General features: G+C 35.5%; 3 protein-coding genes across 5 annotated transcripts; 1 reads left to right on the top strand and 2 right to left on the bottom strand.

Annotated features, from left to right (window-relative positions):
• Positions 1-1,440: 1,440 nt before the first annotated feature.
• LOC136799190 (aggrecan core protein-like) lies at positions 1,441-2,642 on the bottom strand. Its single transcript, XM_067055875.1, has 2 exons — positions 2,630-2,642; positions 1,441-1,886 (listed from the first exon to the last, which is right to left on the bottom strand). The coding sequence occupies exons 1-2, from the start codon at positions 2,640-2,642 to the stop codon at positions 1,441-1,443; spliced, it is 459 nt and encodes a 152-aa protein (XP_066911976.1).
• On the top strand, positions 2,530-9,875 carry LOC136799233 (inositol monophosphatase 3-like). The gene is made up of 5 exons (XM_067055922.1): positions 2,530-2,659; positions 6,385-6,620; positions 7,522-7,726; positions 8,109-8,237; positions 8,486-9,875. Exons 1-5 carry the CDS (start codon positions 2,641-2,643, stop codon positions 8,992-8,994), a joined length of 1,098 nt encoding a protein of 365 aa, XP_066912023.1. The 5' UTR covers positions 2,530-2,640; the 3' UTR covers positions 8,995-9,875.
• A 6,107-nt stretch (positions 9,876-15,982) lies between these two features.
• On the bottom strand, positions 15,983-26,329 carry LOC136799231 (ORC ubiquitin ligase 1-like). 3 transcript variants are annotated; one of them, XM_067055919.1, is made up of 5 exons: positions 25,243-25,368; positions 23,399-23,502; positions 22,695-23,006; positions 17,435-17,526; positions 15,983-17,135 (listed from the first exon to the last, which is right to left on the bottom strand). In XM_067055919.1, the coding sequence occupies exons 1-5, from the start codon at positions 25,328-25,330 to the stop codon at positions 16,109-16,111; spliced, it is 1,623 nt and encodes a 540-aa protein (XP_066912020.1). In that variant the 5' UTR covers positions 25,331-25,368; the 3' UTR covers positions 15,983-16,108. The 3 variants fall into 3 exon arrangements, with proteins under 3 accessions (XP_066912020.1, XP_066912022.1, XP_066912021.1); XM_067055921.1 differs by lacking the exon at positions 25,243-25,368 and adding an exon at positions 26,245-26,329 and having other exon boundaries at positions 15,984-17,135; XM_067055920.1 differs by lacking the exon at positions 25,243-25,368 and adding an exon at positions 23,938-24,212 and having other exon boundaries at positions 15,985-17,135.
• Between the last annotated feature and the right edge of the window lie 331 nt (positions 26,330-26,660).

Genomic DNA, 26,660 nt, shown 5'->3' with positions numbered 1-26,660 from the left:
CTTGGGTCAATACAAGTTCTTTTGAGTAATTCGCGGCGTAGTGGACTATAGCAGAACCATTCAAATAGAGTTTTATCAACATGGCTAGTACCTGGTTTGGAATGTCCCTATTTTGCAGTTTGGAGAAAAGGGTGTACCAATTACACGAATCAAACGCCTTTCCGCGTCCAGGCTGCATACATATACAGAACTGCCTCGACTGTTGTAATATTTCAAGGTGTCTGAGATCAATAGTTCTGCATGAAGGGTTGATGAACCAGCCACAAAACCAAATTGAGAGTCCGTGTGGTTAGAGATGTCTGGGCATTTGATCAGAATAACAAGTTCTATAAGTTTAGTCATAATAGGAATAAGGCTAATACCACGGTAGTTGTTAGGGTCACTTAACGACTTCTTGTAGGATTTAACCAGCGGAATCAGGATTGAAGTACCTAGTTGGCTCGGTAAACGTGGCGACGAAAACAGTTTGTTAATTAGGTCTGTCAGGTATGATTTGAAGGTCGGGCTTTTCGCACAGAGAAAATGTTCAGCTTTGAGCTGAAAAGGATCCCTAGACTTTCCGAATTTCAATCGACTGAGAGCGTTTGCTACATCTGATTCAGTTACGTAAAAATCATCTGAAGGATCATGGTTAATCTGTTGTAGAATTTCGTTGAGTTTTAGATTGGTTTCTGCATTGTCAGTATTTGGAACGCGTGGGGTGTTTAACAAGTTATTAAAATGAGAGTGGAATTCAGCTGTAATATCTGATTTGTTGGATTTACCGTTTATTGTATAAAGTTTTTGGTCAGTATTTCTCAGGGATCTAAGCTTTTTCCAGTAGGTTTCCGGTTTAACGTCCTTCAATTTATCAATGTTGATGTAGTGTTTGGCGGTATCATTGCTTTTGGCACGTTTTACGTGATAACGAAAGGATTTGCGTGCAAATCTATATCGACAATATGAGGTGTTAGTAGGGGATTTTGGGAAATTATTATTTGTATCACAAGTTATGGCAGTTTGTCTGAGAAATTCCGATGAGAAAATGGGCAAAAACCACCAGTTTGAAGATTCTGAGTCAAAGATGCTTTTAAAAATTTTTCCGCAAATCTATTTTCAGTTCGCCCAAAAATGCACCATAAATCTATTTTTAGTTCGGCTAAAAATACACCATATATCTATTTTTAGTTCGTCTAAAAATGCACGACAGGACGCAAAAAGTTTTTCAAGATGTTTTTTTTATTCACCAAAAATAAGGTCCTCAAAGTTGAGATATTAGTCTTTGCAAAAGTCTTTATTTTCTTCTTCATCAATTTTTCTCAATGCGATTTTAAATTTTCCGATTCAGGAAGGGTTGGCCTAACAGAAAATATGTATACGTCGTAGTTTTGTTGGCTACATCTAGCAGAAAGTTATATTTTGTACATGACATTTTGTACAAAATTCACTACCTTAAGACAACTAATTTTCGTGGTAACCATTCACCAGACCATCAAATCCACCAGTGTATTCACCAGAAGGTATAATCATCTGAACCATCACCTTCACTAGCAGAATCACCAAAACCTTCAACTCCACCAGCAAGTTCACCAAAACCATCAAATCCACCAGCAGATTCACCAAAACCATCAACTCCGGCAGCATATTCACCAGAACCATCAATTCGGCATCAATTCCACCAGCAATTTCACCAGAACCATCAAATTCACCAGCAGATTCATCAGAACCATCAACTCCACCAGCAGATTCAAAAGAAGTATCACCTTCACTAGCAGAATCACCAGAACCGTCAACTCCACCAGCAAGTTCACCAAAACCATCAAATCCACCAGCAGATTCACCAGAACCATCAACTCCACCAGTACATTTACCAGAACCATCAACTCCACCAGTACATTTACCAAAACCTATAATTTCCCGGTGATTTTTTCTTGGGTCACATCTTAGGGCAGCTTTTTGGGTCACACATCTTGGGACAAACGGGTCACATCTTGGGGCAGGTTTCACATCTTAGGGCAGGGGTCACATCTTGGGGCTGTACAATATTCTATGATTTCATGGTTTATTAATCTATTCAAGACAAGAGGCTTCAATGAGCTTAGGAAAAAATCCTCATTTATACCCAACCACAATTTTGTTTTCTGTACCTTTTACTCTACCAAAACTTTGAATTGGTCAGTTTCCGCTTGACTAAGTAAGTTTAGATGGGATTGCATTGGTAAATAAAAAGGAACATTTACGTTATTGATTACAATCTCCTCAGGTCAGATTGAAAGCTACTCAGAAGCCACGAAACTGATCCGAGTAACACTTCTAAACTTTCTTTTGAATTGATATTTTACACCTTGTATATGCAGTTGACTATAGAAGTACACCCTCCTAAAACTGCATCACCGCAAATAATATAGACTCGCATGTGGCGCAATAATAAAATCATCGATGGAGGGACGTGTAAATGACGTATTATTGTATATAAATTTCCGCCCGTGGAAATCGGCTTCTTCAGAAGGCCTCGTTTACATCTCGCTAAAAAAAAATGTAAACAATAATTTCATAATGGAATCCCTTCATAATGGCTGCTGACACATTTCAAAAAAACTGAAATACACTGGTAACAAGAATCTATCTACTGCTTGTTCCTGATTGTTACAAGAAACAGACATGATAAAGCAATCGCAAGGTATTATAATGATATCTCTATTTCCAATTTGTTTTATTCCATCTTCTTTCATTTTTGACAGTTCACTATCTATAGACCTTTTTTCAAAGAGGACGTCCTGTTGAATAATTATGTAGTCCAGCAGAAAAACAATGATAAAACCATGCATAATTATTACAATATGCATGATACAGTAATTATGCATGACACTATCATTGTTTTTATGGCTGGACTACATAATTATTCAACAGGCAGTTAGTCACACTAGGAAATTAAGCTTTCAGAAAAAACAACATCAGTCATCTACAGGATATATTTCAACAACAAGGATGAGAGTTACCTGAATCAAGTTCAAGATCCCAAGATAATCAATTAAAACTTGCAAACTTAAAATGAGACAAAATTACCGATTGCGAACGTGCAGCAGCCAAATATCAACCAACCAAATTTTGTCATTCAATTCCCGAGACAGCGCTTCGATTTTTAAGGCCTTGTTTATACGCTAAAGTAAAAATAATTCCGCACATGTAAATGGGTCATTGTTTGAGGTCCGGCAAAATTTCCGGGAAAAAGCCTATCCGGCGGTGCGCGGATCTAGGTGGGTTCCGCCTCCCCCGTAGATCTTTTTCTTGGGAAGTTGCTCTTCAAATTAGTTTTCAAGGTTGGCTTGGCTTAAATTTTTTCATCTATGGCTTAAATTTTAGGCAATTTCTCAAAGTTTTTGAAAATGTTATTTTCATTAAAAAGCGCCGGGTTATTTTTTCATGAATCCCTTTAGAAGTTTTGTGGCGCATTTTTTTGCTTGAGAGTCAAGTAAACGATATAGCGCTTTCGCAGCATTAATCTTTGATATGCATTTTGGCGGGAAGCTAGTATGACTAACTGACAGGACGTCCTCTTTGAAAAAAGGTCTATTTTGTATTTTTTTTTATAACAATACACCGTTTAGGAGTGTCGACTGCGCACGCGTCAATCCAATTTTCCATTGTTTTGATTTTAGCGACCAAGGAAAATTCACTCTCCTCCGTAAAAAAACGGTAGGTAAACATCTGGTTCTCATAAGGAAACATAGCAGAAAAACGGTAGGTAAAGAACTCCTTTTAGTCATAACTTCTTTTCCTCTTGATGAATTTTTGTGAAATTTTCAGGAGAGACTTATAAAATTATCATTGATATCATGTTCAAATATCTAAATCATTCTCTTTAAAGGAGAGAAAAAAATTCACAATGTTTACATTCCTCTAACCTTTCACAGTACTAAAGTGCGCATTTTTACCTACCATTTTTACCGGCCTCTGCAATGGAGTACCGTGAAGATAGCGAGACTCCTAAACGGTGTATTGACAATCTGACAATAGTTCCTAGTTGCCAAGTTTAAGTTTCAGACAGTTTTTACTCTAAAAATTAGGGTGATGCAATGGAATATAAATTTTTTACTAAAATAAAACAATTAAGAAAGTTGTGTTTTTTCTAAGAAAGAATGACCACTGAAATAATACGGTTTGTGTAATTTACGATGCGCGATCCAACGATTCACGATGCACGATGCACGATCCATGCATGATTTATGTCGATTTATGTTAATTATTCTAATTATGCACGAATAAGTTTTCATAATTTAAAATAACTTATATCTTCTGTGTAGAAAAAACAAAAATTGATAGCGACAGAAAGAAAATGTTCGCCGCATGCCTCACTCGTTTTTAAAATGAAAGAAAAAGCCTAGACGTCATAGAAAAGTTTTGGCGTGAAAAATTTATCAAAACATAAACTCATTTTTGTACGTTTATTATTTTTTTAAGAACAGTGAATAAGGTAAAAAAGAAATTACTGGCTACATTACTTTTGGCATGTTCTTATAAAAGCCTTTCACCAACTCAATGGCAACTGGTGCTTTTATTTATTTGATCTTTTTCTTTGTTTGATGATCAAGTTAATTCATTTGATCTTTCTCAAAAAAGGTGAATTTATACACGCGCTCTTCATTAAAAAACGTCTTCCCTACTTTACCACAACATTGTAAATTTTTATTTATAACCCTGTCTCGCCCTGTCTCAATGCAATGCATTTGGTTGGTTTAATCGGAGAAACGTTTTTTTTTAAGAAAGAAAAAAAGTTTATGTTTTGATGTGATTTGATTGTTGAAGTTAAAATATATACGCGCATACTTTACATTGATTTTCCAGGAATACAAAAGAAGGAATCCTGTAAATGCATAATTAGAATAATTAACATAATATATGCATGGATCGTGCATCGCGCATCGTGAATCGTTGGATCGCGCATCGTAAATTACACAAACCGGAAATAATATACAGAATTTGTCAGAATTTGATTGGCTACGTCTGTGTTTTCAACTGCATTATTGTTTGGAGCTGGGAAATTCGAATTCATAGCCCAAACCATGCTATTCATTTCGCCATCAGGTCAGGCCAATTTAATTTGTTGTTTTACAGGTCAAGCTCCCCCAAAATAGGGGGTCGGTCGGTGAAAAAAATAAAAATAAAAGTAGAATTTCACCACTCTCAGGTGCTTAATAAACGTACTTGTGTCAAATTTCCCGTCTGTACAGTACGCACCTGATTGCATTAAAAAATAGAACCCCAAAAAGTGAGGTTTTCAGTCGGACATTGACCGATGACCGACGCTTATTTGCAGCCCTGCATGCAAAGCATATATGAAAAAAATCGTCAACTCTGAGCCGCAGTTCTAGCCCAATGACCCAATAATTTTGGTTCCATTTTTGATATTTTATGGATAAACCCTTTAGCTACGAGTTTCACCTGAAAAAACTGATTTTTACTCATTGACCAAATTTGTGGCTGCTGTTTTATCAACATAGTGTTTTTCTTGATTTGTGCCACAATTTTGGCCCATTTTACAAAATTCTTTCTTTCAACCTACTTCAACTGCTTCAACCTACTTTAATATTGTGAAGTTTCCTTTGAAAAGAGTTATTTTTAAAAAGGATATTCAAATTTCTTATTTTTTGCTGTTTTTGAAAACCTCACGCAATTTTTGAATGCCATCACCTTATAGACCTTTTTTTAAAGAGGCAGCCATGTTGAATTATTATGTACTCCAGCATAAAAACAATGACACAGCCATGCATAATTACTGTATATATCATGTATATTTTAAAAATTATGCATGGCTGTATCATTGTTTTTATGCTGGAGCACATAATTATTCAACATGGCTGCCTCTTTAAAAAAAGGTCTATTAGGACCTGCACGTTTATTTAATTTGACCCAATATTGCCCGATTCATACTGGAAAATATTTGTTATTTTTCTGTTCAAGTAAGACGTGTAGAAAGGCCGTTAATTGCATTCAAACGTATTGTGGGAGATTTCGAATGTTACACGAGTAAACTCGAACGTTTTGCTATAAATTCAAGCGTTTGATTTGAACTCTACTTTTGAAAAATTGATAGATTTTTCCCTGTATACTGTATGTTTATTTTAATAGCCTGTACGTTTATTTATTTTAGCTGTGATTTCTCGCGTGTACATTTATTTCAGCCTGTACGTTTATTTGGCCCATGAGAGTATAAAATCTCCTAAAAATAAGGAACTTGTTACGGTTATTTAGTAATTAAAATATAGGAATTGTTTATATATAAAAGTTATACTCTGATCACAATGAGGGCTTCCCTCTCCAAGCTCATCTTTGATATTAGATTGATACTTAAAGGATTTAAAGAAATTGTATTATATATAATAAAAGCTATTTATACTTTCATAGAACAATATAACAAAATGATGCTTGGTAGCAATATACGTTTATCCAAAGTTTCTATATTGTTGACAGTTTTGTCATGTATGCTGGTTATTATTTATATGTGGGATACATATGGGGTTGGAAGTCGATCGGGAGACACACAGACAGTTTCATTGGTCAATTTGTTGATTGCGAGTATTGAAGCTGCAAAACGTGGTGGTGTGATGGTGAAAAGAGTGAAAGAAGGCAAAGATTTAGGGGTAAGGTTTATTACTTACTTGTTTTACAGCTTTTGATGTACTTATTATATTGAATTTTTCTTTCCTTCATCTCCAAAAATGTTGGTTCTTCTTTCAAGAAAAGTGCTGGAAAAGTGTTATATAATGTATATGCTGTGTGTATAGAATATATAGATACCTAACAACTCAAACAGATACGGGAAGAAGGAAGGAATAAGAAATACTAAATATAACGCTTGGAATCAGAATAGTTAGATATGACGTTTGGTTGTTTTTTTTCGATTTGTTATAATTAGACTGGATGATTTAATAAAACCTTGAATATGGTCATATTGATTAGGTCTTTGAGAAACAGAAATTTACAGTGAGATACTTTAGGCATACAAACTTTTGGAAGCTTTTTCCCATTTTCGCGAAAGTATGGAAAGTATATAAAATAGAAAATTTGTAAAACTTGAAATGAAATTAAAAAGATTTATGGCACTTTTTTAGCCTGTTTTTAAACCTCATAAGTCAAAAGACAAAATTTTTAACCATTTCAAGAAGAATTTTTCCCTTTAAGCCATTTTTTCGTGTGAATTTTTTTAATTTTTATGTCTTTATTCGCGAAAGTTTATGCTCGCAAAAAAGATTTTTTCGTCAAATTCGCGAAAGTAGATGTTTTAAATTTCGCGTTTTTTCGACGTCGCGAAAGTTTCTGCTCGCGAAAGTTTGTACGCCTAAATTAATGCTTGATTTTTCCAATATTTTTACCGCTGGAAATACAGCATTTGGCGTATTTTTCACTTTTTTTGAAACGCGAAATATGCACCCTTACTGGTTGCTCTACTGCAAAAATGAATGTTCCACTTTAGTTGGCCCATTACCGTTTTTTTCCTTATTCTAAGAAAAATCCAAGATTTTTAAATATTTCAATTCTTAGGAGAAAAGCAAAGGGAAAACAAAAGAAGGTGTCAATGATCCAGTAACTCAAGGAGACATGTTATCTCATGAACAAATGTATTTCAGCTTGTTGAAAATGTTCCCTGAAGTCAAGATTGTTTCTGAAGAGAAATCTAGTGAAGTTCCTGACGTTGGTGATATTAAACCTATCAATTTGGATAACACGGACGTTATTGAAAAATTGGGTAAGCGAATTCGTCAAGCACCTAATTTTAAACTATTGAATAGAACTACTGACCTTTACTATTGGTTCGTCTAGAGTAAACCATTAGTTACACTGTCTTCTCTGTCTTCTTTTTTTCTCAATAACGGCAAATACGGTATATATCCCACCTCCACGTGATGTATTTGACCAATGAAATCACTAGAATCTTTCTTATGCGGGATAAAGTAGCCTATTTTGTTTCCAAAGCATAATCTGTTCTAAATCCATTTAACTGTTAATAAAAATCAATCAGATGGTTTAGACAGACCCTGGAAAACCTGAAAATCCTTAAAAACAGGCCTTTAAAGAATATACATTTTAGAATTCTTAAAACTGATAAATGTTTCTTTTTATCTTTCCAGGTAGTACGTTTCAATCTGATGTCAACATTGATGACGTCACAGTATGGATCGACCCACTGGATGCGACTAAAGAGTATACCGAAGATTTACGTCAATATGTCACTACCATGGTTTGTGTTGCTCATAAAGGTTCGAAATTTTGTTTGCCATATCTTTATATCTGGCAGATTGATCCGGAGGTCTGGGCATGAATCTGGTTTTAGTAACTATTTATATCAAAAGAAAATCTAATAATCTTTTAAATCACGATTAGGTTTGTATCATGTCACTAAGTTTTTTGGTTTTATAGTACTATTAAAACCTTGAAATATTTTTTCATCACTATAATTTAAAGGCATTAGGAGCTAAAACTATGTTTGTTTATTTTTTTTATATAGGACAACCTGTGATTGGAGTCATCCATAAACCATTCGAAGATGTGACAGTGTGGGCGTGGAAAGGTCATGGAAGATCACCAATACCTGGATTCAAAACACTTTCTGATCGCAAGGACTTCAATGATCTAAATATAATTGTGTCTAGATCACATCAAGGAGCTGTTAAGGAGCTTGCAGCTTCGGCTTTTGGTGAAAATTCGAAAGTGACGGCAGCCGGAGGTGCTGGGTACAAAGCTTTAAGTGTGGCGCAAAGGGAATCCGATGCTTATATCCATAACACGGCAATCAAGAAGTGGGATATCTGTGCTGGTAACGCCCTTCTCTTAACAATGGGCGGAGATATGACTGATCTGGCGGGTAATAAGATTGATTATTCCCCGCCCACTGGCCCCGATAGGATTGGCGTTAAATTGACTGGTGGGTTAGTAGCTACTTTTCAGAATCATGGTATTATTGTGAAGAAAATTAAGAAAGCTATGAACGAGAAAAAGAAAATTACAGTAGCATGAAAGGAGCTTAATTTTATGTAAGATATTTGAATTTTTATTAGAAATTTATTTTAAATGAGTGTTCTGTTGAAATCTTTCTGTTCGTCGTTTGTCAATTTTAAAAGTTGGATAAGCTTGAAAAATTAGAAAATATCAAAATTCTTGGTAAATTTTTACTTTCTTTTGAATTTAATTTGCTTTTTTATCGGCTGTCTTTGTAGGTACAGTAGGAAGCTAAATAGGCCTTTTAATATGTAGTAAGTAATTTTTTTAACGTTTTATTTGCAGTTCCTTTTGAATTTATTTTTAAACCTTATTTTTGTTATCATTTTATGAAAGGTTTGTTGGTGTTTATTGGTATTGGTTTACTGCATTGTTACAATTGTTGTGAAGATCTCTACAGTACGCATATTTCAAAGCTAATGTTCTCAACCCTTTGTGCGAAATTTTTCTGATTTCTTTTTTTGAAGCTCAAAACTTCAAAGTGTCATAAAAGTTTGTAGCTTTTGATTTAAAAGATGGTTTTGGTACCATTGGAAAGCTATTTTTCTACTCTTTCTAAAAGCATTTGGTTTATGCCCCTTTAGATTAAGTGGTCAGGAGCTCTGGCAGAAGCTCTGGTCTCAAGTCCGAGACTGATTAATTTGGTTTGTTATGGCGTCTCTCGTGGTCTAAGGGTTAAGATAATTTAAAAATTCAAAACAAAAAGTTTTTAGCTTTGGCCAATTCTTTTAACTGATCGAGTAACAATGCGTTTGCCAAGTGTTCAAATAAACCTACCTTCTTAAAGTTGTATAATTTTTTGTATACTAGGTTTTGTACTGTTTTTCTGTAATATCTATATAATATTTATTCTTTCTAAACTACAAGAAAAAATATAGATGTTTTTTGAATTTCGATAAGTAATTTGTTCAACTTTTTTGGCCTTTGTTGTTGTTTTTTTTACTTTTTTAAATCTTAAAAATTACAGTATACATACTCAGAATTAATCTAAAAAATAAAAAATAAAAATAAGTGAAACATTTAATCTCACTAATTTCACATTTTCGACCAAATTTCATTGGGCTAGTAAAAAGACACGTTATATTTTTGGCGCATAAGATATTTTCTTGGTTGATAAAACTACTATTAAAATAAATTGCTCCCATTATTCATAGAGATACATTTTAATATATAATCGCACGATGGGTTATTTTTTCTTATTTGGCACGCCCTCAAAGAGAGCAATTAATCGTTAATTGCATCCTGTAGAGAGCAATTAATCGTTAATCACACTCTCCAATGCCGCGCCAATGTTTACAAAATTGATTTTAATGTTTTTTCTTACATTTTTTTTGCATCGAACGTTTTAATTGCATTCGAAATTTATTTTGTGAGAAAGAAAATCAATAAAGAACAATAAAAGAAAGACATAAAGAGAAGAGAAAAATATAAAACTCTCAGTGTAATTTCTGTAATTTACTTTCCTAACTGGGAAAAAGTAGTGAAAGCCATTGTGCGATTAGCTCGTAATCACATAATAACTCGTACAATTCGAAAATTGCACTCGTGATTTTTTTGTTTCGAATTTTCCTCGTCCTTTCGGACTCGGAAAATTAATAACAAAAAAATCACTCGTGCAATTATATTCGAATTGCACTCGTTATCATGTGATTACATATACTAATGATGATAATGATTTGATCTTATTTCAGTTCTGGAAGACTTTCTTTCCACTTCTCACCAATTCCTTTGGTCGAATACCATTATGGTCGAATTGAGAATCAACGTGAATCCATTCCAAGGCTCTGAAAGGTGACAACAGCTTACAATAATGGAATCCCGCGGCTGATTTAATGAAATAGTCGGTCGGTGTTCTCATCATCGGTGCTTGAAGAACGGTCTGTGTTTTGTCGGCATTATCTTTGTACTTTAGATAATGCCAGATCCACAGTGGACCAGCATTATATGGACCAAGGTCGTTTCCAATGACTAATTTCTTGCCGTATTTCTGATATCTGCGAAGTGCATCAGCATTTGTTTTCGAGAGAGCCCACTTCAATGCTTGTCGATTGATTTCACCACAACGATTACCAACTTCGTCAGTTTGATGAAAATCAGCTTGTTTATTTCCTGCTGCTTTTTGTACAGATTGTCGTGACATGAGTTTGGCTTTCATTTCAACTGCACCAACTTCATATTTGCCAGTATCCAAAGAGTTCAAACGGTGATAATAGTTCTCGGTAACAGTGACGCTATCAAGAATACATTTTCCATTTGTTGAAGCGGATTTACATGTGTTGTTGATTTGAGGTAAATGGACAGGGTTGATTGTGTATACACGGTGAAAGTTGTCCTGAGTTATAATAGCAGCATTGTAAGCAGTCAAGTCGCCACCCATTATTCGTTGAGCATAAGGAACCCACTTTGACCCTCTCATACAAGTTTCACGTTTGTCGTTAACCAGTGTTTTGTTGTAGCAAGGAAGTTTCAAGTTATAGCTTCCTTCAATTTCCATGGCTTCAGAAAACGGTTTCATAAAGTCATCTGTGTAATCAAGAATGTCTTGGATATTTGACCAAGGATTATCGGAACCTTCCAGTTTTGAGATGAAGCTTGCCATGACATTGCCAGTAATGACATGACCAACTATCTCAGGGACTTCTGGATGAAGATCAGTTGAAGTTACAGAGTTTGGTATCATTGAGAAATCCATGAAACTTGAATGACTCATACCTCTCATTGCAACAACAGGGAACATTCCTGATTGACTTTTAACAATGTTTTTCTTTGCATGCCAGTAACCTTCTGCACTTCTACTAACTCTCAAAAGTCCATCAAGTTCTCCGTTGAGAGTAAGAGTTGGAACATCATAATCGAATTTTGTTTGTCCTGAACCTGTGATTCTTCTTGTGTTTCTCAACAGAACTGCTCCCATCAATATTTGACCTTTGACAAAGTTCGATTTTCCTTTGGCATAGATTTGTGTCATGACACCTCCCAAAGAATGAGCAGCCAAATAAATCTGATCTCCTGGAAAGTTGTGCTTGGTTTTCAGCATTTTCAAGGTGTATTGGACATAACGGGTCATCAATATAGGCTCTGGTACATCAAGGAAGAATTCAGGAAGACCAACCCAGGCTTTGAAGCCTTGAGTAGCAGCTGCTTTCTGAAATTCTTGAGCGATTGTTCGATACGCTTCAGGTGAGCATCGCATACCATGAATCCAAATAACAGCGATTGGTTTTCCACCAGCAGCTGTCGGTGGTGGTTCAAGGTAGATTGGATCAGCTTTGATCTGATGGACAATAACAGTGATTGCCAGAATGCTTGAAACAAGTTTGTTGATACTCATTTTCATTTATTTCACTCGTCTGTAATAAGAGAAAAATAGATGGAAAGTGTGAAATATCTTTGAATAAATATGTTACGCTAGATTAATCATTGAAAACCAATAGGTACTAAGCAGTGCTAGTTTCTTAAACCTTTCAAAACCAACAAACTCATATGTATAAAGTTTCTTTTTGAAACCCTATCGTATATCTAACAACAGGGGTAATTATTAATGACCATTACCCAGTCTTTTTACCGTGATACTTAAATTGATTTCTGCGAGATCAAATATTGTATGTACGAGTTTGAACAGATATTGCAGCTTTGTAAACTATATATTCTGATAAAATCATCGAATGAAGCCATTCTATTGGTTAGAAGTGGCGTAACACTTAAATGTAACACCCAATAGAATGGCTTCGAAGCGAAGCGGAACCATAACGTGCGAACATGGTCTTACAGTGAAAGCCACTTTAAAATAACTTCTCAGTTATGCAACATTGGATTTATTTATGTTTAATGTTTATTTTGTTGTTGATTCTAAATTCCTGCATAAATATTGTTGTTAGTATTTCATATTTAGATTTCGAAAGGCCTTATGGCTTGGTCAAAGTGCTCCATGTGATCAAAGTTATGTAACACGCTAAAGGTTGTAACGTGTTGATTAGGGTGCTACCTTTTTATGAACAGGGATCAGTAATTCATGAAGTATGTTTTTGAATGCGTTATGACGTCGTCATTCCGTGGGTAATTTTAATACAACAACTCATCACCTTACTCTGAAGAATTACAATGAAAGCTTTTAACTCATCCCTGTCTCACAGCCCCGATGGAATTTTAGCCCTCAGTTGGGATAAAAATTCCTATTGAAATCCTAATGGGGATAGCAATTTTATTGTTCCAATGTTAAAAAACCCAATCGATTTTTAAAGCAATTTTTAAACATAGAATTTCAGGTGGGGATGAAATCAAAGTCAATTTCCCAGCGGGGCTTAACTTTCCATTAGGTCTGTGATACAGGGGTGTATTAAGGTCGTTAACTAATAACTTGTACTGTTATTATTTATTAACGAATTTAACTCACAAATTACAACTCACGAATTATAGATCCCCTTATGGAAAGACGATTTTGTCATTTACCTCAAAAATTTGTTTGTTTAACCGGACCATACATTGAATTACCAATTTTTTGAGGAATTAATTGATGTGTGTCAAATCTGACCAGACGGAAGTGTACGAACATCTCAAAGTCCACTGTTATATTACCGTACTTAAAATTCGTGAATGTTTCTTTTCAACAAATATTTCTCACTGATTGCATGAAAGGTCAGTTCGATTCACGTGGAGGTGATCAACTTCCTCGTCTTTGGACAATTACAAAATATCACTCAAAAATAATATTAATGCCAAAATATTGGTACAACTAAGTAAAAGATAAATAACAAACATAAACAGAGTACCAAGTTAATGATTTTTTGTTTCTTTGGTTAGGTTTTTAAAAACTGAAAATCACGATTGAACTTGATTTTAAGTTGGGAAAGAGTAAGATGTTTGAGCAATCTATAGCTTTCTCGGTTTAGAGAAAGTTTGTTTTTAAAATATGTTCAAAGCTAAATAAGAAACGATTCTATTGAAGCAACTCATAATTCACATCCTTTTTCTTCTTTCTACATACTTTCTTCCATAATGAAGTAAAATCTAGATAGACGATTCTTCTTTGACCTACCCACTTTTCTCTTATTACAGACGAGTGAAATAAATTAAAATGAGTATCAACAATCTTGTTGCAAGCATTCTGGCAATCACTGTTCTTCTCCAACAGATCAATGCTGATCCAATCTACCTTGAACCACCACCAACAGCTTCTGGTGGAAAACCTATCGCTGTTATTTGGATTCATGGTATGCGATGCTCACCTGAAGCGTATCGAACGATCGCTCAAGAATTTCAGAAAGCAGCTGCAACTCAAGGCTTCAAAGCTTGGGTTGGTCTTCCTGAATTCTTTCTTGATGTACCAGAGCCTATATTGATGACCCGTTATGTCCAATACACCTTGAAAATGCTTAAAACCAAGCACAACTTTCCAGGAGATCAGATTTATTTGGCTGCTCATTCTTTGGGAGGTGTCATGACGCAAATCTATGCCAAAGGAAAATCGAACTTTGTCAAAGGTCAAATATTGATGGGAGCAGTTCTGTTGAGAAACACAAGAAGAATCACAGGTTCAGGACAAACAAAATTCGATTATGATGTTCCAACCCTTACCCTCAACGGAGAACTTGATGGACTTTTGAGAGTTAGTAGAAGTGCTGAAGGTTACTGGCATGCAAAGAAAAACATTGTCAAAAGTCAATCAGGAATGTTCCCTGTAGTTGCCTTGAGAGGTATGAGTCATTCAAGTTTCATGGATTTCTCAATGATACCAAGCTCTGTAACTTCAACTGATCTTCATCCAGAAGTTCCTGAGAAAGTTGGTCATGTCATCACTGGCAATGTCATGGCAAGCTTCATCTCAAAACTGGAAGGTTCCGACAATCCTTGGTCAAATATCCAAGACATGATTGATTACACAGATGACTTTATGAAACCGTTTTCTGAAGCGATGGAAATTGAAGGAAGCTATAACTTGAAACCACCTTGTTACAACAAAACACTGGTTAACGATGACCGGCCAACTTGTTTGAAAGGCTCAGAATGGGTTCCATACGCTCAAAAACTAATGAGTGGAAATTTAACAGAATTCAACGCTGATATAACCTCAGAGGACAACTTTCATCGGGCTTGGACATTCTTTCCCGTAGACCCCTTACCAGCAATCAACAACTCATGTCCCTCACCACCTACCAAAAGGAAATGCATGATTTACAGTGGGACAGTTACTGAGAACTATTACCACCGTTTGAACTCTTTGGATACTGGCAAATATGAAGTTGGTGCAGTTGAAATGAAAGCCAAACTCATGTCACGACAATCTGTACAAAAAGCAGCAGGAAATAAACAAGCTGATTTTCATCAAACTGACGAAGTTGGTAATCGTTGTGGTGAAATCAATCAACAAGCGTTAAACTGGGCTCTCTCTAAAACAAATCCTGATGCACTTCACAGATATCAGAAATACGGCAAGAAATTGGTCATTGGTAAAGATCTTGGTCCTTACAATATTGGTCCACTGTGGATATGGACCTATTTGAAGTACAAAGATAACGCCGACAAAACACAGACCGTCCTTCAAGCACCAATGATGAGAACACCTACAGACTATATCTTGAAGATAGCAGCTGGCTTTCATTTTTGTAAATTACTGTCACCTTTCAGAGCCTTGGAATGGATCCATGTTGATTCACAATACGACCATAATGGAATTCGACCAAAAAGTTTAAGAAATTTGAAAATTCAGGTTGTTCATGTTTAATTTTTATAATGACTGCGTTTGGTTATTTTTAGAGTTTCCAAACAGAAGAAGCTTTGTTTATTTTACAGGTATTTTGCAGGTTGTTTTTAATTTTGACCAATTTTATTCTCATTAATGGCATTAACTACTGAAAACATTGTAAACCAAATCAAACATTGCAAATGTTTTTCTTATATAGCTAAGAGGTTGATTTTTTAAAGTCTAGATTTTTGTGCCCTTGACAGGTTAAAATTTGTCACGTTCACTTATTTTTTACATTACATTATCTTCTATATTACTATCTAACTATCATATAAAGAGATTTTGTGAAAATTGGAAAGTTTATACATTTCAAAGTCGATAAAGTATTAACAAGGTTCTGATATACACGGGGTCAAAAAAAAGTTTTCATGAAATTCCAATTTTTTGATATCATTCGTAACATACTTCAGTTTTGATTTTCTTTGCTGGTGAAAACAGTCCTCTTTCTTTGGAAGAAAGCATACTTGCATCAAAACCTATTCGACTTCCATTAGTCTTATTATTGTATCTAGAAGGTTGATGCCAAGCGGGTGAAGACGATCTTTCTTCACTATTCACATGTCTTTCTGCGCTGCTCCGTCCACCATGTTGATTTGTAGATTGTAACCAATGCGACGCGCTCTCTGTTGATGGCATCACTATGGTTATTTCGTCAGCCTCGTTTTCGCGTTGATAAATTTGTTGATTCGGTGATCCATTGTTATGAGGTGAAGAGAAGTTTTCTGTTCTGCCAGACGAAGAATAGTTGACTACTGGGCTACGACTAGGTGAAACAGGTGTTGAAGAATGTCTACTTGAATTTCCTACTGTGCTGGTTGGCTGATTTTTCTGTTCAGGGTCACTTCTAGAGGAAGGAGATGGTGTTCCATTTTTATCAGGTGTAATGTCATGTTGTTTGGAAAGCTCCAATAATTTCGCACATGCTGGAAAACGAGACGGGTTGGATATAAGAGCTTGATCTTGTTTGGGGTTGGTCTCTAGCATTTCAAATTTCTTTGAGTTTTCAATATTTTCTGTAATTAAAGAGTTTTTCGGTGACGGTTGAGTTGGATTCCAGATTTTTGACATTGACTGATCATCATTCATCCCTTGTTCATTGTGTCTTACAAGACTCTGTAAAGTTGCACTTGCACTCGACATGGTCTTACTAAAACTGTTTGTAACACCACCATACAACTTTAGTCTATTATTCATATCATTAGCTTGTGTCCCGAACACATTTCTATCGTCAGACACTTTAGAGGCTGGGTAATTTGGTGATTTTTGTGTACTGCTGCTTCGTTTGTACGTCTCAATTTCAGTGGTTAGTTTTTCAATATATTCGTCTGATCGTTTTAAAGCTTTTTTCAAATGTTTGATTTCACGTTCATAGCCATCTGCTTTGGTTTGGAGAGCTACCACAGTGTATTTGTTGTACCTGGGGAGGGGTGAAAGAAAATCAGTGGATTTCAAAATAATCTTTGGCGAAAAAACGTCTGCGTGAATACTTTGTCTGCTTCATTTTTCTTATAAAAACAGAACACTCAAGGGTACAGAGATGGATTTCTATTATGTGTACAAAGAAGCAATCCGCTAAGGAATTGTCGTCCATCATCCAGCTTCGCTATTACATATACCTGATTTGACAACTAGTGGTTTTAACAATATATTTCCTTTTCAGTATAAATTTAAGGTTATGGATAGTAATCGCTATCGCTATCTTTCATTGGTCCTTACCTTTGAGGAGAGTCGATCAATTTTTGTTGTTCCTTCAGAATTTTGATTTCATCTAAGTTTTGTTGCTTCTCTTGACGCAGACACTTGATGTCCTAATAAAAAACCGAAAAAAAAAGATTTCTATAAATTTTCCGAATAACCTGAAAGATCTTTTTCTGTTATTTTTTAACTTTTACATTTTTGCTAATCTTGTACCCAAAGCAATTTCATTGCTTTTTGATTTTGCCTGTACTTTCTTAATGTTACGTGGCAGATATCGTAAAAAAGTGGACCAATTGACTAGGTAGGAGTTCCAAATTTAGCGAAAGAGCAGTTAAGTTTACGTCAGAAATATTCGAAGAAAGGGACTTATTTATCAATACATTTTATTTGCACAAAGTAACTGGCTTTTTTCTCCTTTGACAAATCAAGGTCAAAATGTTATACACATAGGATCTAAATTTGGATAAGAATTCAATGTTAATTTCAAACGTTTAAGGTATCGTTTCGTGTTTTATCGTGAGATGACCTTTTCTATTGTCTCCAATCTCAGAGTGTTACCGATTTACATTTTATAATACTCGATTTACGCATTGGTTTTCAAAAGCAAATGTATGATGTTACGTCACTTTGTGTCCACCAAAACTTTAGTACAGGAATCCCTTTCTCACAGACCCGGTAGGATTTTCAGCCAAGGGGGTAGAAATAACGGACTTACTCGATAGAGGGTTGAAATTCTTACATTTTTTTATGGTTGGGAATTTGAGTTCAATTGTTTTTAACTCTGAAATTTCAGTGGGGATGGAAAATTACACAATATTTGGCAGTGAGGATTTTTTTATTTGATTAATTTAACGGGGGCTAAAATTGGAGTATATTTTCCCAGTGGAGGGAGGACCACCGGTAATGTGAGAAGGAGGTGTTTTAACAGCCTAAAGATATATAGACTTACAATTAACTATAGACTTAAAAAGTTTCTGTGAATTAGTAGACACTTTACGTGCAAAGATTTTAAAAGCTTCATCAAAACTCTAATACAATAATGACCGGTTAGTGAGGGCTGTACTGAGAAATATTGCCCGAGGTCAAGTAACGACCGAGCTTGCGAGGTTGTTGCCTTGACCGAGGGCAATATTTTCAGTACAGCCCAAAAAAAACCGGTCATTATTGTATTTGTTAACCGTTTCCTTCAGCTTCGATTGATTTTAAGCGGTTTATCCAGGAAAAATAGCGAAATAAAGCGAGAAAAAAAAATGAGAGAAATAATGTCAATGCATTGTTCATTTTCCTTTGAAAAAGTGACGTCACAATGAATTTTCCTAACGACGGGCAAATCTGGGCAGTGTAGGCCCATCGTCATGCGAAAAGAACCAATTGCATTGCGCAAAAAGTTGTGTAGCCCGCTTCGAAAAAATAACCGGTTAACAATAGGGTATATAAACCACTAAGAAGTTAGTGGAAAAAGGGAGTATAATTTAACCCCGGGGGCTACTAGGGTTAAATGGGGTACTAGGGTTACGAGCTGACGGTGGGGCGCCCGACTTTCGACCCTTACCGGGACTAAAAAGAAAACGAAGGAAAATTTTGTGAATTTTACGACTCTTATTGGGACAAATTTGACCTAATTTATCTTTCCGGGGGTAAAAAGTTTAAATTTTTTCGACCCTTAGCGGGACTTTGGAAATCCAAAGAAGGTACCCTTAAGGGCGGCACATACTGTACCCTCCATTTACCTAAGTTAAGTACCCCCCCCCCCCCCCGGAATTTAACTGATGCCAACCATGCAAGGAAACGGGAGTTAAATTCAATTCTGTAGTTCAGTTTGATTTAATTTTTCTGTAATGTAAACTTTTGGTGCTCATTTATTCATTGGATGGAGACTTTCTCGCCACATGAATGCTTTTTAAATCAACATAATGAAGTTTCTGCCACCTCAAGTAACTTGTCATTGTCCTTTAGGCCTTTAGATCATGCGAGTGACAAATAAAAATCAAATTTTCTATTACAATTTTAAGTCTTATTTTAGTATAAGAAACTCATTCTTGATTTTGATATTTTCATGTTGTTTGCCAAACACCTTCAAACCTAACGTCCGCCATTACACCACAAGAGAATTGTATTCGATCAAATGACTTCAAATGTTTTGGATATTCAAGGGTGGAATTTTCATAACCATTTAACGCTATTCAACCATTATGAATTCGAACCCAACCCCCTCCACTGAGCTTTATATAAACTCTGGAGACATCAGTTCCTCATTCCTGCTAAACAAAATATTTTGATCGGAGTTTTTTTGAAAGTGTTACCTTAGTGGTATCAATGAGGCCCGGAATTCCCGAGTTATTTTTTCCGAGTTAAAAAAACCGAGTTAAGAAAAAACCGAGTTATCCCGAGTTATGACGTCATTTTTGGAATTTAGTGACGTTATTTTACATTTCATAACTCGGTTTATTTTGCTTCCTTTAACTTTCCGAGTTATTTTCTATTTTTTAACTCGGGAATTTTTGCTTTCTCTAACTTTCCGAGTTATTTTTGAATTTTTAATTCGAGAATTTTTGCTTCCTTTAGCTTTCCGAGTTATTTTTCTTTATAAAAAAACACCAGCTTTAATCTATTGATCCCATAACCACCATAGACATAACCATCCATTACTAACTAGAAAAACCTTAACCTGCTTTGAATAAAATGAATAATCAACAAACAAGTGAATAAAAATTAAAACCTGCTAGATAAACAAAGTGTAAGCCCTTCAAAAATCTTACAGCATAAATGCTGTGTAAATCTCAAAAAATACAGTAGGTAAGTGATGAGATAAAGCTATTTCAAAATTAATATTTCCTCCCTATTTCATTAAAGAACACTGTAAGTGACATGACAAGAGTCCTTCCCCCTTCGCTGTAAAAATTTTGAATGAATCACCAACGATTCTTGAATCAATCATTTCACAGACTATCCGGGGGTACTAGGGTTGCGAGCTGACGGGTATGTGCCGCAAAAATAGAGGAAAAAACTGATTTTTCGAGATTTCGTGACCCTTATTGGAACTTTCGGCTGTTTTAAAAGCCTTAGGGGGACTGAAATTAGATTTTGTGATTTTTACGACCCTTCGAAGGTCCAAAAAATACTCGTACTTGCCTTAGTACACCCCATAGAACTCATTCACAAAATTCTTCTTCTATTCAAGCAAATAGTAAATTTGCGGTGTGCTTGTGGTTTCGATCAATAGATTAAAGCTGGTGTTTTTTTATGAAGAAAAATAACTCGGAAAGCTAAAGGAAGCAAAAATTCCCGAGTTAAAAAATGGAAAATAACTCGGAAAGTTAAAGGAAGCAAAAATTCCCGAGTTAAAAAATGGAAAATAACTCGGAAAGTTAAAGGAAGCACAATAAAACGAGTTATAAAATGAAAAATGACGTCACTAAATTCCAAAAATGACGTCATAACTCGGGATAACTCGGTTTTTTCTTAACTCGGTTTTTTTAACTCGGAAAAAATAACTCAGGAATTCCGGGCCTCGGTATCAATACGTCGAGAGTGCTAGCTCTACTTTTCCTTCATTATTTTTTATGCAGCGTAGTTGAACGTTCTTTGTGGTTACCACTTTCAAAAAAAAGATCCGATCAAAGATGCCGGATATAGCTTAGCCCGGGATTTTTAAAGGGCATTTACCACCTCCCTTTCAGCCTTAAAGGTTCAGAAATTGATTTATTTATCAAAATTTTATGAACGGCTACTCGGCATTGAATTTTGAAATCGTACATGTCGATAGCTTGATGCCGTCTGACGTGGAAAAATTAAAACATTATAAAGGGGGGGGGTTGTAGGGGTTCGAAATACCGTTTTCCCGTCAAAATTTTTGCTGAATCCCGGAATCCCGAAAATTGAAAAAATAATAACACCGTCACACCGGCTTATACAGGGCAAAAATATACCTGAATACCGTCACCGTCTGATTTTAAAATACCGTTTTCCCGTCTCTTTTTTCGTCAAATCCCGTAATACCGTAAAAGTACAGTACAACCCCCCCCCCCTATAAAGCCTAGGAAGAGTTGACTTTTTCCACATCTGGTGGCATCAAGGCTATTGACAGACACACGTACGATTTCAAAATTCAATGCCTCAACAAAAAGGGTCAAAAGTGCAGATCAATAAAGAGATAACCGACGTTTTATAAAAAAAGTTTAAGAAAAAACACGATCCCCTAAGAGTCAAGTGACACTTCGTTTCAACTTTTCTGTGACAAATACAGTCGAAAATTGCGTGAAAAGTCAGTGTTAGAAGGTCAAGGGTTTTGTTTTTCTTTATTGGTTAAAAAAAGTAGAACGCCTCAAGAAATAGAAAGCCTTTGTTGATCAGACAATTGGGACGTCATCTTAGAGGCTTCCTTTTGTCAGTATGTCTCACGTGTTCTTAAATACTTTCCCCATAATTTTACTAGAAGGCTATTGGAAAATTCACCTTATTTAAACCTAGAGGAAATTCAACTAAAAATTCAACTTCCCGAAAAAAAGTTCGAAAGAAGTTTAAGAAATGTGCTTCGGAAACACAACACAAGGTTAACCGTACCTTTAGAAAAAAACCCTTTGCAATGTTATGTCGGCGCTACTGTATCCCAGTAAAAAGCAGTGAAAGTATTCCGAAAATGTCAGTCGAATCTTATTCCGGGAAATTAGTCTTAGCTGAAACGACGTATAATGTTCTATATTTCTAATAAACACATATTTTACAGTCGGCCTTTATACCAAGAGGGATTCATTGAACAATCGGTATCTTTTGATTAATTTACTTTTCAATATTTTTAGCCAAGAATTCTCGCAAGAAATATACTGTACCGGCAAATGTGTTTCCTGCGCAGTCTGGGTTGATTGAAAGAATTTCCTCAAACGTGCTTTTAATAGCTGTTTATCATACACAAAAATATTTCAACCAATGAGCAAACTTTTCCTGATCAAGTAAATACTTTGATTTTGTACGTGCATACTTTGTCTACGTGCTACAATATATCTATATTCGGATAACGGAAGTTTTTCACTGGCCGGTCATACAAATTCATTGCGTTCTTTCATCCATAATGGCTAATTTTTCCAAATAATTTCTTAATGTTCCGAAGTATTTTGATATCGGATTTGATAAGAGCCTCACTTAAGTTCAAAAGATGAATTATATAATTATATTTTGAATATTAATAGTAGACAAAATTTACTAAATCGTGGAATCGCTTGAACCCCCTAAAAACAGGACCTTACTATTTGATATGGAGATTTTATGAATGATTACTTACGTTTTTCAAATTGCAATTAGTTTGTGCCATTGTTTCATTGATACTCATTACTTCTTGTAATTTACTTGACAATTTCAAGATAGTGTGAATATCACCGTTCAAATTATCTGCACCATTGCTACTGCTACCATTTTGAAACCCTCCTCTTTCCAATTCACTTGCTGATCGCTTCAATGAATGCAAATAACGTGACTCTAAATCTTTGATCTGCTCGTGAAGTTCGTCATTTTCACTCCGGATTTTGTTGTTTTCGTTAATCAAATCATTTTGCCCCACGTGGATTTTCGTATCTTCGCGGAATTTGAAATCATGCTGTAAAAAAATCTAGCAGAACTTAACGGTAAGGCTTTCAATGCTTATTCATTATCATTTACTGTACCTTAACGGTAAAAAATTCGTCGGCCAACACTATTCGTCGGTAAAAATTGACGAAATATTTCCCGACGAACTTCTATCGATAATAGATACCTTATCGAAGCCAAAATATGTAGTTTAAGTAAAGATGTATTGCTGGCTGGAATGATTGTAAAAAGTGTGAATGGTGAATGGATCAAAAATTTAGATCAGCCTGCTAGTAAATTTCCAGAAAGAGAAAGAAAGGGTACAAGCTTCCACTGTCACTTCAGCTTTTTCTCGTACATACTTACACATAAACGGTTCAGTAGATATCTTGAAGATCCTGAAAAAAACGTGAATAAACTTACCTGAAAATCTTCAAACAACATTTTGATTCGAGTTCGACGCATTTCAGATTTACTTTTAGCATCATTCGGCTGTTGGCTTACCATAGTTGAATCTTCAAGGAGACCTGAAAAATTGATAATTGTAACAAATGTGATTGGCTAATTAGCATTAACGTTGTTTAAGCATTCATGTAACGTTTTAACTAATTCGAACTTCTATAATTCATATTTATCATAAATTCGAACTCATTTCAGCCGCTGTCGAGGGGATACTTCTGTAAATTGCTTTCTATAATTCGAATCTCTTAGACCCCCCTCCTCCGTTCGAGTTCCAATTAGCGCGAGAGTTACCTGTCATAACAAAATAATCAAAAATCACACTCTTTATCAAAAGTTTGAAATCGCCTTTTGTAACCAGCGTTGGGTTTTAAACCTAACAAAAAGAAGAAATAAAGCAGACCGTTGAGCAGATTCGTATTGTGCTGTATTATAAGTATCTTAGCTCCCTAAAATGGTATTCCGAAAAGTTAAAAACCTTGAAAACGTAGTCTTTTGTTTACCTTCGTAAGGCTGAAAGGCCATTGCGCTTAGGCTGAATAGAGAGCAAATTACAAAAATTTTTCAAATTGAAATTTTCAGTTTCCAAATAGATGTTTCTTCCTCAAACTTATAAAATGATTGAGAGCCTGACTCCCTTCACGAGAAACAAAGTGCAACAAAATATCTGAAATAGTCAGAAAACACAATTGGTTTGCTCGTTGATATAAGTACAAAAATATATACAGTGTCAAAGTTAGGGGTCACCAGATTTCTGTCATGAAATACTCCTGAGAGGCTCATTTTTCTTTCTCTATTCTTTTTTAAACTTGATATTTCTCAAGCAAAGCAAGTTTATGAAGTTGGTGGGGTCACTCAGAAAGGTCATATTCATGTCTCTTCTGGTAAAGATCTATTTTCATAAAAACGAAATATCTTTTCTCGCCTCTTATGATAGCCATCATGTCATACTTAAGTAAATAAAAGAAAATGGCTGTAACAGAAGACTGTTTGACCTTTTCTTCTGTTGTGTACAACGTGTAACTCTAACTTACTGATGCTTCAATAAAGAGAGACGAGATAGCACTTTCTGTCTGATACTGCGCAGAGCGCAGTTAAATACAATGAAAACACTCCTGTGTCACAGACCCGGTGCCCCACAAACACCCCATTCCCTTTTATGTTTTCAGCCCATGGTTATTAGAGTTAGCGGTCCTGTATTCAGCTGACACCCAGTCTGGAAAGGAGGGAAATCTTACGCCGGAGCTGCGCCAACTTAGCTGGGAAAAGTTGAGGGCAGCAGATCTTAAACCTCAATTCTACGCCGGAGATATCTGGTGAACAAGCTGCAATTTCCAGACTGGGCTGACACAGACAGTTGTTTCAACTTCATATATGGGGGGGGCTCCGACAATCTGGTAGATTTCCGGTGTTCTGGTAAATCGTCAGAATATTTTTGACCGGTATCAAGAAGATTTTGGCCGGTACGCCGGTAATCTATGAAAAAAATACTAGTATTCTTATATTTTGAACTCTCAGAAGTTCCTTACATCTATTGTATCTTTACATGAACGTTATGAGTGTTAGATGCACCTTGGCAAAACGTTGTACGCCAAATAGGATATTGTGATTTTTTGCCTGTGATTTGAGTAAAGAGTAGGATGGAACCCCTGTCTCACAATAGTGACAGGCACGCATGCGCAATGTAACAGATTGGAAAAGTGATTGACGAAATAAAAGCAAACAATGCCCAAAAATAAACTTTACAACAGATAATAAAAAAGAACCTTTTTACAGAAAAGAATTTTAAGTCTTGTTTACAATTTTACCTAGATAGCAGGTCTGTTTCACATCAATGATGCCTAGTTGTGCTTCGTACTGCCTATACATCAGACTTGTCAGTTCATCCATGACCATAGCATAAAAATTCTAAGTTTTTTACTGTTAATTTGCTGACTTGTTTTGTAGATGTCTTTTTTGAGAATGGTGGGTTTCTTATTCCTGTCTAACAACTAAAGATTTGTTTTGATTGTATAATTCAAACCGCGCCATGTGACGTGATCATTATTTTTAATGAGGTGCGTCAGAAACCAAGAAATATATTTTTTTCACCACGCATTTTTTTTATTTCGAGTTTAAGCAGGGATATGATATAGCGTAGCTACGCTATATCATATCCCTGGTTTAAGGAAGTAATATTATATTTATCATAAAATGAATCGAAAATGAAAGTGAAAGTGGTTTTTCGATGTCTTGTTCATTTTTCTAATAAGAAAGTGTTTTTGTCGGAAGCACTGGAGTATGAGAAACTGTTGAATGCCACTTTGCAAATTGTGCTGATATATGCTAAGTAAAACTAATATTGGACCGAGTGAAGCTCTAGTACTTTTTCATATCATAAAGATGGTCGAAACTTTCACAAACACTGTCAAAATAATAAAGGATACAAATTTAGGGGCGGGGAAGAGTTTTGATGAATTCAATTTTACTACGCTAGATATATATATTATTCCAACCTATCGCAACTCATCCTTATATTCAGGACCCCCTTCAGAAGGGCTTAAATGGGCTCCCTAAGAGGCTGGCTTGACACGTGAATAATGAGCCTTTTTTTCTGCCGTGAATACATGAATTAGATTTTTTCAACGCGTGAATACGTGAATTGGCAAAGACTAGTAGGTGAATACGTGAATTGAGGGTTAGGCTGTGGGGGGGGGGGGGGCCGACCCGGGAAATCTTCAATTATCACCCAATTTCCTTCACTTATTCCAAACCATTCTCTTAGACAGAGGGACCTGGTGAGTAAATTCTTTAATGGAAACTCATCTTACCCTGTGAGTCTTTCATCTTTCATTGAATTCAAGCAAATGAAACCACACTGTAAGCATATATAACAGAAAATCATTTCACTAAAAGAAAAGTTTCCATCCCACATGAACACGAGATGAGGAAAGTAGAAAATAGTTTTCCCTTTCTTCTATGAGAGGTGAAAGGTCACAACCTTAAAGTGAAATGTTATGTCATAAATAAGTTTAATGAAAGAATGTCTCACAGAGTGGAAGCTAAAACGAATCAAATTAGGAACGACAAGGTCATGACCCTTGTTTAAGAATGTTAAGAAGTTCCTATATTCTTTTTTTTGTATAGAAGTTCCTGATTAATGATGAACTTTGAAGTTTGAATTTATATTGTAATTTGTCTAGTTTGTGGTCTCATTTCCTCCCTACCTTATTAAGCCATGTTTCTA

Source organism: Clytia hemisphaerica, unplaced genomic scaffold (genome assembly GCF_902728285.1).
Source record: "Clytia hemisphaerica strain Z4C2 unplaced genomic scaffold, Clytia hemisphaerica genome assembly, whole genome shotgun sequence".
Classification (NCBI taxonomy): domain Eukaryota; kingdom Metazoa; phylum Cnidaria; class Hydrozoa; order Leptothecata; family Clytiidae; genus Clytia; species Clytia hemisphaerica.
The sequence above is the reverse complement of the archived record's forward strand: the minus strand, read 5'-3'. Positions and strand labels throughout refer to the sequence as shown.